The following is a 14,427-nucleotide window of genomic DNA, read 5'->3' on the forward strand; positions in this document are numbered from 1 at the left end:
CATTCCACTTGCAACACATTTTAATAATTTTGCTCCATTTTGGTGTTCTACCAATTTGTCTTTATTTTGTGGCAGGCAAAACAAATTGAGGAATATTATTATTATTATTAAGGGCTACTCCAAGGAGTCCTTAGACTCATTGAGAGAGACTCTAAACATCATGTCATGAACTATTCAGCATTTGAACAGTATCTATCACTTTGTTTTGAACTCATTCACAGTCATGGCACCCATATCCATCTATCAACCAGTTTCTGTAACAAACAAATCTTCAACCTGTTCTCATAAGGTTCATTCCATAGATAAGCTACCATATTGGTCACTCTCCTCTGGATCCTCTCTACCACCTCCTCATTATCAAGAAACCCTGGCACCCAGATCTATGCACTCAAGGTTCAATAAAGAGGTACAATAACCTGCTTGTCTCTGCTCTTCAAAGTATTCATCAGTAACCAAGTGATCTGATGAGCTGCTTTAGCCACTTTAATTATGAATACCCCCCCCCCAAACTTTAACTCCCTATCCACTAACACTCCCAAGTCTCTGGTTTCGTCAATTTCCTTAAAAAAGAAAAAAAAAAGTTGCCAATTGCTGATTTACATATACAGTAGATTGGCAACTTTTTTTTTCTTTTTCTCCATGGTGAAGGAAATTTCGTCAATTTCCTTCACTGTGGATGCCTGTAAATAAACTTCTCTGGATAACTGAATCCTTGATAAATCCACAAAATGACAAAAAAAAAAAAAAAATAATAATAATAATAATATGACATTAATACATGTATATTAAAAAATTATGAATAAAATACATTTAAAAAAAAAAAGATGATTGATTTTATTTATTTTTTATTAACTTTCTTCACCGTTTTTCATTTTGACATACTGAAAGTACTATTAGAAAGACTGGCAAATTCAATTACTTTTTTTTTTCTTTCTTAAATCATGAAATGTTTATTCATAGATTAACTCTCTCACCAAAGTTAACACTGCAGTGCCCTTTGATTTATGTGCTAAAGTTTTTGTTCAACTGTTAGAACTCTTTCTTTTTAGTGATGGGTAAAAGATTTAAATTAATTTTACACCAGACAGCAAAATAATTCTAAACTAATGCACAACACAGGCACAAGTACTATGGCACTGATTAACTGTGTGCAACTGCTTTTGTTACTTGGGTCATCTGCCTCTGCTATCTGCAGTACACAATGTACTGCCTTATAATGGCAGTTGACAGGGACAGTTGGAATATAGAACATTACATGTGGAAAATTGTTAAAAACAATGTTTTCTTGTAGCAAAATAAGGTACCTATCAATATGTAGAACAGAAATTAAAATTTATAGTTTTTGAATTGTGAGGCACAATTAATCCACAATCTTGTTAATCAGTCAATGGCTAATCAAGAGTTCATTATATATAGCATTGATTTCTTATATTCCTATTTGTAATAAAATAGCCTCCCTCTATGAGTGCCTGACTCCCTGGAGTCAGGAACTCATAGAGGGAGGCTCTTAATAATAATAAATGAAGGCAGAAACCAAACATGTCAACAGAGAATCCAGTTATCTTGGACTGCCTTAATCCTAATATAAGAAAATAAAATGCTAATATAATAAAAATTATTACATTCACAGTTGATGCTTAAGTAATTAACAATATAAAGAACACTTCAAAAAATGTATATATATATATATATATATATATATATATATATTTGTCTTTTGTTTATTAACAGTGGATGAAATCGCCAAATGTATCTTCTTCTTTGATAATACTATGTTATTTAAAGCCATTATATATAATTTGCTTATTAATCAATCATGATCAAATGAATTTTTTTTTACTGAATCTGCCTCATGTTTGGCTCAAATGAGCTTATCTGCATGAGAGAGAGAGAGAGAGATAGAGAGAGAGAGATTATGATCAGTTTGCCAAAAATCAAATGCATTTTTCTTTTGTTGTCTGCTAAACAGTCAATTTATAATTAGATATTCAATGACTAGTGTGTTTTGTCATAAATAAATCAAAAGCAAATCGTTTCTATAGGAAATAAGTATATATATATCTTGTTCTTGTGAATAAAATGGTTCTGCTTATCAAGATAGAGATTACTGTGATATCTGCCTTACTACTACTACAACACACACTGGCCACTGAATTAAAAACTTTTACTTAATAGAGTGGTTTACGTATAAGCATGCAACTGCCAATACCGATCCTCTTCAATTCCGTGCACGTAGTTTGGTGAAATATGGGTTGGGAACAGTCTTCATTAAATGTTCTGGCTAAACAGAACTTCCTGTTGTAAGTTCTGTTTGTCCATACAAGCCCAGACAATGAAGATCTCATTCCTGACAGAGTTTCTTAGGACAACAGTTATGCCTCTTAGACAAGCAATATGGGTTATTTTTCCATTGAGTAAATATCCAGAATATCTCACTTTTTTCAGAAACCAGTCAGCTCCACTGTTTTCAAAATCTTGGCTCCAGCCAGACGGACACCCCAATAATCCCTTTATTGAACTCTGAAAGATCTTTTGTTTTTCCCATTGTGATCAGCACTATTGACAATTACTGACAGCAGCATTCTTAAATAGTTGCCAAGAACACATAATGACACACGTGACCAAGTATTTTGTATATATGCAAATAATGTTTATGTACATCTGCATAAAGGTTTCTAATTTAGTGGCTGGAATATGCACGTGATTTTTCTTTTGAATGTAGTAAAACAAAATCAGGTTAAATCTACTTGACTGTGATTTTCCAAGACACGGGATATTTTATTTTTCATTTTTCAGTTAAAAAGTGCAATTTCATACTGCCTATTATTCTTGAAGAGTTGAGAGTTAAATTTATTGGGGGAGAAACAGCATGAAGAAGACTGTTCCAAGACCAAATTAATTTTGGTCTGTCCAAAAGGAAAGAGAGAAAGAAAATGGGTCATTATTAAGTGGACAGCTCTTTTCTGGATACAATCAAGCATTCTTTCTCTCTTTCCTTTTGGACAGACCAAAATTAATTTGGTCTGTCCAAAATTAATTTTCTGAAGACATTACACTCCATTCCTCTTTATCATTTATAAAACATCATAGTACTTGGATGTCTTAAGCTTTAAGATCTCCTTGTGGACAATGCCTTAAACACCAATCTCCTAGCCATTCTTAAGTGGAATGAAAATAATTTAGTGAATTTTAATGCTTCTAGAATACAGTCCTGTCATATTTCCCAGAAGAAAAACTGTGCCTCACTCTTCTTCATTATAAATAACATTCTGCTTCATGATCAGTCTTTGTTCTTGGATTGGTTTTGACATCTACTTATCCTAGCATGAAACATCACATCTATAGCCTATTCAGCATCCAAAAAGCTATGAAAAGGATTGAATGTCTGAGAGAAGATCACTAATGTATCAATGCCAAAGTCCAAAGCATAGCCACCTTAGACTCTGGCATTGATGGAAGAATAGGATGAGAGGAACCAGGGTTTTTGCATCCACCATGATGCACAATAAATGATCAGAAAGGAAGCAACAATCTACTTGCAAAAGGTAGGAGGGACCATAAGAGGGCACCTGGGTTCATTCATTCATTCATTTCGCATGGTGATTCAACGGCCGTGAACCCCTTTTATGGGGAGGTATGGCACCACCTCAACCCCCCCCCATTTTTATCTGGGCTCAGGACTGGCACAGCTGACAATTCAGACCTATAGCTGGAGTATTCCTGACTGTATTATTATTGAGTCTTAAGTATTCCTGACTGTATCCATGTGTGTTCACGGGGCTGGTTTGCCTGCTTGTAGGATGAAAAACCCCAGATAAACTGGGGGGAAAACCCTGCTGTCCATGGCAAAAGACCAGCTAACTTGACTATGGCTGAAGCTCCTCACATCGTCAATGGGAATCGAACCTAGGACACTCCTTCCCCAGGCATATGGTTGTGAAGCGCATGGCCACTAAGCTAACCAGGCAGACAGTACCTTTGTAAGGAGACTGCAGTGACTGACTTAATCAAATGCCTTGGAAATATCAAGAGCAACTACATGAGTTTCTCCAAATCTTTCTATGGCGAGTGCCCAAAAGTGGGAAAGCCTAGCAGGGAAGTTTGCTGTAGAATGAGATGGTCACATCCATATTGGTAATCAGCAATTAACTGATTGATCTCTAGGTAATGAGGATGCTAGTTGTTGATCTCCTCCATTATTTTAAAGACCGAGGTGAGAGCAATGGGATAATAGTTTGATGGCTAACTTATCTTCCTTTTTTCGGGAACAGGTTGGTTTGCAGAGACGTGAAAAGATTGTGTGTGTGTGTGTTGGTAGAAATGATACGTAGAAGATGTTTACCATATTTTCTGATCTAAAAAAAAATAGGTAAAATTTTTGAATTTAAAGAAAGTTAATAAGTTTTTTGTTAAATTTTTACTTTATTATAAATCACATTATAATTTAGAGTTTTTTTAATTTTAATATACATATTTTCTTGAAAAGGAGAAGTCATGAAAGCATTTTTTTACATATTCTTTATTAGAACATCACCTATATATTGCATCATTATAATAATAACATGAAACCACATTTAATTTTATATAAGAGAAAAAACACTGGTTTAGCTGCTTGCCAGTCATTAAATTCAGTTACTGCAACATTTTGTTAGTCCCAATTAATCAAAGAGAACACTTAATACACATCTGTGTTTAATACTTAAATGATTTTATTGTTTATGATAAGTAATCAAAATTGTCAGAGAACTATTCAAAGTTTGTTCTCATATTATTATTACGTAAAGCCTCCAAGGAATCCAAAGACTCATCGAGGGAGGGCACCTACTCTACAGCTCTTCTCCGCCACTCAATCCACCAACTACACCAACGCCATCTACCACCCATCACCACTACTAGTATTTTTCACAGACAATCACAAACATCCATGCCCACAGCAGGATTCGAACCTGTAGCCTTTTGGCTGGAGAGTGGATACGCTAACCACTCAGCCAACCAGGCTGGAGAACCTAATTTAGCGGCGAGCCAGGTTTACAAGTAATATTAATGGTTAGAATTACAGGAGGATAGCTAAGAGGTTAACATATTATTTGTCTTACTAACTCTGTGTGAAAAGTGCATCTGTGATCCTATTTCTTCTTCTTGCAGAATCCTTTACTTCCAACAAACAAAAAAAAAAAAAAAAAAAAAAAAAAAAAAAAAAAAAAAAACACCTATGAGGTATGGAAGTGACCATATATGGTCACTTCACATTTGACATCAGTGATGTCAAATGTGAATAACTAACTGGATACAAGATGCCATGCCCATAATACCTCAGCTCTCCATACCATACTTTTGAGATGGCGAGCTAAGGTATTATGGGTATGGCATCTTGTAAAGAAGTGATTCATCTGAGTAATACTGGATATGTACCTTCAGAAAGGAAATTCCTCTTGGTATTTAAAAAAAAAAAGTACCAAGTATCCAGAGAACACAAAATTGTTCCTCTGAGAGGTTGCTCAAACAAGAATTGGAAACCATCAAACAAACAGCTTTAGTCAATGGATAAAACCCAAGAAGACAAAAAGTAATTAACACTGTTCCTAGATAGCAACCACGAGAAGAAGCAAAACTCCACACGACTCCCATACATCAAGGGGAGTCTCTGAATGAGTGACAAAGATTATGAAAAAAAAAAAAAGCCAACTCATAGCTATCATCAAACTTATCATCCAAATTCACAATCTGTTATCCTCTTAAAAAGAAACTTTCACTAATGATGCTGCTGCCTGATGTATACCTAATACCATGTTTGTGCAAGCTGTCATAATACAAACAAGCAGGAAGCTCAATCAATAATCATATCTCTGAACATCATCTGGTTTATCAATCTGTACAAATCTGGCCTGGCACAGAATGGAATTGAAAATGTAACCCAGGGGGTACAATTGAAACACATCAAACTATTACAAAAATCTGTGTACAAAGTGATGAAAGCCTACTTCGCTGCAACTTAATTGCAATGACTGCTTACCATCTCATAATTTAGGAAATTGCCATCTTCAACTGTAGCAATTTATTATTAATTATCATTTACAGTCCAATAATTTAACTTAAAAAACAAACCACTGCATGTATAGAGGGACTATCATTTAACACGTGCTCTACTGTTCGTCTGTTCTTTGCTCACATTGATGACATCTTACAACATACAAGACTAAATATTTGTACAACAAATTTTCTGCTATAGTGCACGTGTGACTGTATAATTATGCAGAGAGCAATAGGTTAGTAGATGAGTGATATTTTACTGTGTAGAAAGTTTCACACCATTCAGCTTTGTATAGTATATATCATAACTGCATCTGCAAACTAACAGGAATCTTAAAAGTTCATCCTAGCATCAAACTTACCTACATACAACACACTGACGATGTGGAGAAAGGGCTGTCAACATTATAAAAAAAGAATAATTTCTTGGAGAGACTTTTACAAACTGGCGGAATTTTTCTCCATTGAGCCGAATAATGGGTCTTTTGGAACTCAGTTCTGCTAACTGCTGAACTCTTTCTCCAAGGGTTTGGGCCTTAAAGTAACATCATAATAGACATTAAATAATGCATCTGCTGCCATTTAAAAAACAAAACTTATAAATAAAATCATTATAAAACAAAATTAAAACTGCACCACTGATTGATGCAAATGAATAATGAATAAAGAAGGCATAAATTTGGTCATTTAAAAAAATTAAATGACCAAAACAATTAATTTTTTTAAAGTTGGACTTTAAAAAATTAAAGCCCAACTTTATACTATACTAAAGTACACAGTTTGACCTTAATTCTGTTCCTATAGTTCCATTTATACTACAGTAATTAATGGAAGGTCTACTATTGTGAACCAGAACACTGATGGTATTGATTTTAAGGTTTAATGGAATAAACACAGCACATATAAATAATTAAACAACACATTTAATCCCTCCTATATTTCATCTCAGTCACTGAGACATTATTAGGGAAACGACATTAAACAGATTGAGAATACAGCCAATCGGCTCCCCACTCCCTACCTCTAGCCAATTATTATATGGAGCATTTTGAAAAAACAGGCTTTTGATACTGCTATTCTCAAATCTTCTATCTGGCTAAGATACATTGATGATATTGGCTAGTTCAGACCATCTCAACAGACAGCACCCCAGAATCCAGTTTACTGCAGAAAAAGAAAATAACAATAGCATGCCTTTTCTAAATATTCTAATCGCTCTTCTTCCCAATGGCACTCTTTCTTTCTGAGTTTACAGAAAATCTACCTGCACAGGTGAATACATACACAAACTTTCCCACCATCTCCCCTCTCAACAATATGCAGTTATCAAAACCCTTGTTAATAGATTCTCCAATCTGTTCTACCACGGCTTTACCAGCTGAACTCTCCTTTATTTGCAAGACTTTCCAGTCCAATAGCTACAATGCCATAAAGACCAAAAAATTAATTGTTCCTCACATCCTCTCAACATGCTGTCCCAGGTGTCTACAAAGTTCCTACAGCTTATATTATGGTCAAACTAGGAGAGCTGCTAACATCTGCCTAGAAGAACATAAAAAAAAATACATCCGTTGCCATAAACATGGTCAGTCAGAGCTTGCTGACCATATCTTGGATACCTTGCACATAATACCTTACACAAACTTTGGAAACATCAATACTAAAATGATATGATCATGATTCTAAATGGAGATGGTTACAGATGAATATAGATAGTAAGAAGGTAATAGCAACAAAAGAAATATTTGAAGTACCAAGTGATCATGTGGAAATGCTGTGACTGATGCGAAAATAGAGGCAGGCAAACTGGAGATGTTCAGGATATTACAAAATCTCAACGTGAATTATGGCAGGGCATTTGATGGGATGTCTGCCTATGTATTACAAAAAAAAAAAACTGACAGTGTTTCTGACTAGGATCCAAAGGGAGTAGAAAGATAATTAAATTATATAAAGGAGGCTATATGACAGCAGCAGCAATTTATAGACCAATATCTCAGAAGTGGTGGTTAAGACTACATTTACTATTTGAAAAATTAAGGCCAGAATTCAGAAAAAAGTTAATAGGAATATGATATTGTATTGGAACACCATAGTTTTGTTAGAGATCTTGTCACAGTAATTTACTCACTTTCTTATAACAAAGTGATAGATTAGTTGGGTGAGGGGGAATGGCTAAACCGTGATACTACTGAACTTTGCAATCATTTGACAGGATACCGGATGGACATTATAACAAATTACAGTAAGGGTTGGGTTGACATTATGGCTGAGGCAACTAAACTGAGGCAAATTGTGTTCGCTAGCTAATTTTTCAATTTTACAGAATGATGAATCCAAGTTTTCAGGAAAGCAAATGAGGATGAATACAAAGATTACAGTGATAAAGGGATGGCTGAGAGATATCAAAGAATAGTATATAATGGAAAAGAATACAGGAAAAGATATCATGGAATACCTTACAGAGTTCTACTCCTTAATACACCAGATCAGTGAAGACCCTTTCAGCACATCAGTAAATTTATACTTCTGTGCCAAATGATAACATATCTTTTTTTTTTAAACTTTCTTTTTAAAGGCAGAGATAACTGGACTATTCATTTTTGCACTACTACTTAAGTAAAAAAATATATATATTAATTAGTGTACTGTAGTTTCTGATTGATACACAGACAAGCTTCATGTATCACAGAGTTTTACTTAATTTTTCCATAATATTACATTTCAATGTACAGTTCTGAGATATCATTAAAAACTAGATGGAACATACAGACTTCATCACCTCTACTCAAAAATATGATGGGGAAGGGGGAATGAAGACAGTGCTGGGAATTTGCTAAAAGTTAGATAATCTGAGAATCCACTTCACGCTACCAATAACCAGGATTGTGGTCTCAATGATAAAAATCGCCATCACCTATAGACTTTTGCCATGGTGGAAATAAACCCTACTTCTAGGCAGGAAAACAAAAACTACTCACTCAGCCAATGGCCAGCACCTTTAATAATAACCTTTAGCAATGAAATTATTTCATAGTTCTGTAAATGGAATTTGTATACTGTCTTGTTCCAACTTTGTAGACACAGCATTTGGCATGGATATCTGGTGGAAAGCTAAGTCACAACTCAGCATAGTCACTATGCACAGCAAGGAAAATGCAGTAAACTGCTTCTGTAACTCCAATGATCTTAATTACAAAATAAATACTTATAAGAATCATATTATTTTGATATATGAAGCTGGCTGTTCTTATCCAATCTCCTAAGAAACAAATCCCTCCTCTTTCTGTTCCAGATGTTGTCAAATTTAAATAAATACAGTTGTGTGAAACTTCCCAAGATTTGAGAAACAGCAATTCTTAGATCACCCCCCCCCCCATCCAAAAGCAACCAACATAGTGGGCACTCTTCAAATCTTGGACTTCTAGTATAACATTAATCAATTAGTGTTGTGTGTTTCTGTGTATTATTAAAATTTTTATAATGTATCCCAGATGATGTCTTTCTGACAGATGAAATAGAACTATTAAAGATGTGTTTATTATTTCATTCCATTAAATCTGAAGATAAGCTAGTCGTGTGTTTGCTCAATTAGTATAGTGTTCAAGGAATCTTCAGAAAGGTGAAAAGCCTCAGACATCAGAAAACTGATGTACTTCGGCTCTCAAAGAATCAGATCTAATTCTTAGATTGATCCCAGTATACCTTGCAATTGTAAACATGCTTATTAGAGCTAGAATGCAAGACAGCTAGCATAAGGAATCAGAACAGAAAGATTACATCCAGTTCTCATAATGCAATCACTCAGATACAGCTGAACATGCTACAGATACTCTGTTGGAAAAAATTTACTTTAATTCAGGATTGCAGAACAAAAAGATCACATCCAGATCTATCACAATCATTTAAGTCTAGCTGTTTGTGCTATAACACTTTGCTTATATGTGCTTAATTCATAGAAGCACATATAAATATCACACTCATTCATGAATTGATCTCTGCAATGAAGAATTGTCTCAAACTCAAATTTGGCTGCATGAAACCACATATTTCAGAAATATCCTCAGACTGTCAGTTACTGGATGATTTTTTTGACAATTTGACTTCAGAAAAATAAGGAAATAGTAATGAGAATTTAGTTATAGTTTTTAGTTATATTATTAGTATACCAAGCCTTCATGGAGTCAACAGATTAATTGTAGAAAATAGCACTCAGCAAGCAACATATCTATCATGTTGAACTTTAAACTTGTTTCGACTGCTAGCATTCACAACATATTCTGGCAATGCATTCCACTCACCTGCTAGTCTCTAAAAAATCTACTCCTCGATCTTTTCTTCATCACACCTTTATACAACTTCCAAGAATGACTATTCTTAGAAGTTGTATAAAGTAATGAGAGACCCTTTAGCTCCCTATACACACACACACACTCTCTTCTGTATTAATCAAGTAAAATCTCCAGCTGACTTAAATGCCTATCATCTCACCTCTTTTTTTTGCTATCCACCAAACTGCAATTCATATTCTCTCAACCTCTCCCGATAACAGATGTTTCAGGGTGCTGGTATTTCCTTACTTACTCATCACTAGCTGCTCCAATTTAAATAAATTAATAAATCCTTATTGAAACTAGCTGCTCCAGTTTTCACATCACAAAGAAAACTATTTCATCCAGTGTGCTTTATACAGTAACCACCACATTATCCCTACTTGTCAGTGTTCTCCTTATCACAGCAGCAATGTAATATACTGTCTTTATAATAACTGCAATGTGTCCTTTAAACTTTAGCCCTCTAATTTCTATCACCTCCCAATCTAGAATCTTATTCACCTGCTGGAGCACGCTTCCACTAATACAGTACCCGGCTCGACACCACTGCATTCACTTTAGAGCAAAAACTTTTGTATTTACTAACATTAAAGCAATTCCACTTATTTCTTTCACACTCTAAAGTCTATTTAAATTTTCCTGGAGGTACCTGACATAAGCATAACTCCATATACTTCAATATAAATTATACTTTATCACATTCTTATTTAATTATATTAAATAAGAATATATTCTTGTTTAATCCATTGTTTGCTTATACTTGGATCAAGAATTAAGCAAGAATATAAACAAGAATACTGAAGTTTGGAAGGGATATTGCAAGGCAGCCAAAACAGCACATCAGATTATGTGTTGTTTAAGAACACACAGAACGCTCCTTATGAAAATAAACTGAAGGTCTGTAAGCTTCAAAAACTAGCTGATAAGCAAAAAAAAGGAGACATGATAGAAGCATATAAGTCATTCAAGGGATTTTATAGGACTGACACTGAAGACCTCCTTTTTTTTCATGGCAGGAAGGGTGAGAACAAGAGGTCACCCATTAAAATTATGCATGAATGTAGTTAGTCAGTTGCTCTGACACCCTTGCTTAGATGATGAGGGAATGGGTTACCAGAGATGGTTGTGAGTGCTTCATCAGTGAATGAGTTTAAGGAGAGGTATGATAAGTAATTATGAATAACAATTATCATAGATAATGGGTCTTCTCCTTCAATGAATCATCTGATTCCATGGAGATACCTACATATAATAATTTCTTGGCAAGCATGATTTACTTTGTAAACAAGTGAAAAAACTTTCCTTGGCTTTGCAGCATTAGGTATGTGTGCACTGATTGATGGGGGGGGGGGGGGAATTGTGTGTGTTTTGGAGGCTGCAGGTTGGTGTGTTTGTTTTTTCAGGCAGAATGGTTGGGTGTTTCTGAAGTGAAAGTAGGATGAGTGGGTGTGTTTCCGAGGTGGAATGTGTGGATGGATGTGATAGTGGAGGTAGGATAGGTTGGTATTTTTGAGTGAGATGGATGGATGAGTGGGTACTTTAGCTTGGCTCTCGAGGACAGTATGTGTTTGGTTCTTGGTGCCTGCATTATTGGTACTGTTTTTTTTTTTTTCTTTTTCGTGTTTTTTTTTTTTATTTGTGTTGTGGTGAATGGTTTGTTTCACTGAATTTAAATTATCAGGTTAGCTATCTAAGGGACACCCCTCAGAGAGCTAACCAGACCATTTAAATTCGGTGGGCATCCCTCAAAGGCACCCCCTTGCTTTTATAAGTGAATGTGGTGTTTTTTTTATTTTTATCAGATTCATTTTTATTGTGTGCATTTTAATGATGGTGGGTTATTTTTATTATCAGTTTAAATTTGTTGTGTAATTTGTAGCTTTTTTTTTTTTTTTTTTTGTTCTGTTTTACTTGGTTCATTTCAGTTTTTGAAATATGGCATGCAGTTGTTACTATCTTCGCCGGCAGTAAGTCAATCACTCCAATGATCTCATTTCTGCCGATGTCACTAACAATGTCCACTGGGTCACATAATTGTGCTTAGAACTAAGTTATCAGAGAGAGGGCTATTGTATAATTCCCTTTAATTTTCCAGTTTCAAATGAATGTCAGAATTTATTTCCAAAACTTAATTTCCACAAAGCAGACAATGACCAAGGAATAAATCCAGTTCACAGGCTATATTTGCTACATATCCTTAGGTGCCAAACATTAACCCTAAGCAATGCAATCCTGAACCATTTCAGTATACACTACTGATCATCTTACGTAGGTATTTTACATTACCTGTACATTACCATTCCAATGTACTGATGCAAAACAAACCATATGAGATTGCCACAAAAAATTGTGACATGTTTGAAATTCTACTGCTTGTCACTTTTCCTGGGATTAATACTTTTTTTTTTTTTTTGACAACTATCCATATTCTTTTGTGTGTATGAGTGGTGGGTGGGAAGTTTCAGTCAGCCTGAAACATTATAAAAAAAAATAATAAAAAATAAAAAAATTTAAATTACACCTCTTGCTACTTTATGAGAAATTGGTTTTTTTGAGAGACTGTTTTTATCACTAGACAAAGTTTTGAATATAGATTTACATGCTATCAATTTAATGCACATCAACAGGCACTCTTCATATATATTACATTGGAACATTAAAGAAAATGTATTTGCATTTTGATATAATATTCATCTGTGTTCATCATTCAGTGATGAAGTAGAGGGAAGACAATCAGCAACACTGACAAAATTATTTACAATACCTTCATTTTCATATATACAGAGCAACAGAGCCCACAGCCAGCCATATGGTTAAAAAAAATTTGGTTATTAACTGTCCAAACGGATAAAACATATCAAAAATATACGCTTCGTATCGATATTATTTGTATAATATCCAAAGATTGTAGTGACTCCAATGGACACTTCGCATCCATCTGATTCTGGATGTATACTCAAGGCAGGTAGGGTGATTAAAAACTAAACACGCAAGTCTGATCATATCAGATAGTTTCTCAAATATATTTTTTGAATGTATTTCTCAAATACATTCAAATATATCCACAAGCATATTATTTTCTTATTGTTACTGCTGCATAGTAATTTATATATCTGACATATATGAATCTTCTATGCTACTAAACTGTACTGGTAAACATTTTAAATAAATAGTGGTGTTATTGACAAATCAATTCACTGCTTATATTTTTGAGTTATCGATTATCAACAATTAACTGGGTATCTTTTAATATTATTAATCTAACAAGACGAATAATCTATTCGATAGCTAATTAACAGTAATTGAAAGCATCTAAAACAGAAAGTAGGTGCGCTAATAAATATAAACATGACGTGGCAGCAAGAGTATATTGCAACCGCATTCAACAGTCGAAGGAATTAATTAGTGAATACAATTTCCTTAATATCTACATATTTGTAAAACCAAATGAAAGCAATAAACAGAAGAATATATATGCTAAAAATCTTACTTCTTTTTTCCCATTGCACAAAGTAAAGCAAATGAAAATGAAAGCCAAAAAAGCAACTACAAAACCATTACACTTTACCATAACTGCCATCATAACAAACACGTTTCTAGCGGCGAAAATAGATAATCCTGACATCTAGCGATCCAAAATCATAAAACAATGTCTAAAAACATAGTAAAAATGTTGAAAATTAAAATATAATTTTCAATGGATATAAAGACAAGAACCTTTCATCGTGACATCGAAAACTATTAAAATAAAACACAAATATATAATTTTCAATGGATATAAAGACAAGAACCTTTCATCGTGACATCGAAAACTATTAAATAAAACACAAATATACAATACGGTTTTATAGCGAAGTGTGAAAATAATATTTTCCTTTCAAACTTTAAAAAAAAATTCTTTGGCACGATTTTTTTTTTTGTAGCAAAGACAAGTATATATAAAAGTAGAATAAGACCAATTTTAATTTTTGATTAATCTCACTAACTTGATAGGTTTTTGAATTGTTGCTTCTCATCAGAGATCAGATGGATGCCATTTTAAGACAACCCTCAGAGCTATCAC

The 14,427-nt window shown here is 34.1% G+C and overlaps 1 protein-coding gene across 2 annotated transcripts in view; it reads right to left on the reverse strand.

The window, feature by feature from the left end:
- Window positions 1–13,948, reverse strand: part of Ostgamma (oligosaccharide transferase gamma subunit) — a 98,186-nt gene extending 84,238 nt beyond the window's left edge. For both annotated transcript variants that reach the window (XM_090395006.1, XM_090395005.1), the window contains exons 1-2: window positions 13,855–13,948; window positions 6,393–6,565 (exon numbers count right to left, since the gene is read on the reverse strand). In XM_090395006.1, the coding sequence (XP_090251132.1) occupies window positions 6,393–6,565; window positions 13,855–13,947 (266 nt within the window). In that variant the 5' untranslated portion in view covers window position 13,948. The remainder of the gene's footprint in view (window positions 1–6,392; window positions 6,566–13,854) is intronic.
- Between the last annotated feature and the right edge of the window lie 479 nt (window positions 13,949–14,427).

This window comes from Typopeltis vanoorti, chromosome 6 (genome assembly GCF_054136105.1).
Source record: "Typopeltis vanoorti isolate ZY-2024b chromosome 6, IOZ_Tvanoo_1.0, whole genome shotgun sequence".
Lineage (NCBI taxonomy): Eukaryota > Metazoa > Arthropoda > Arachnida > Uropygi > Thelyphonidae > Typopeltis > Typopeltis vanoorti.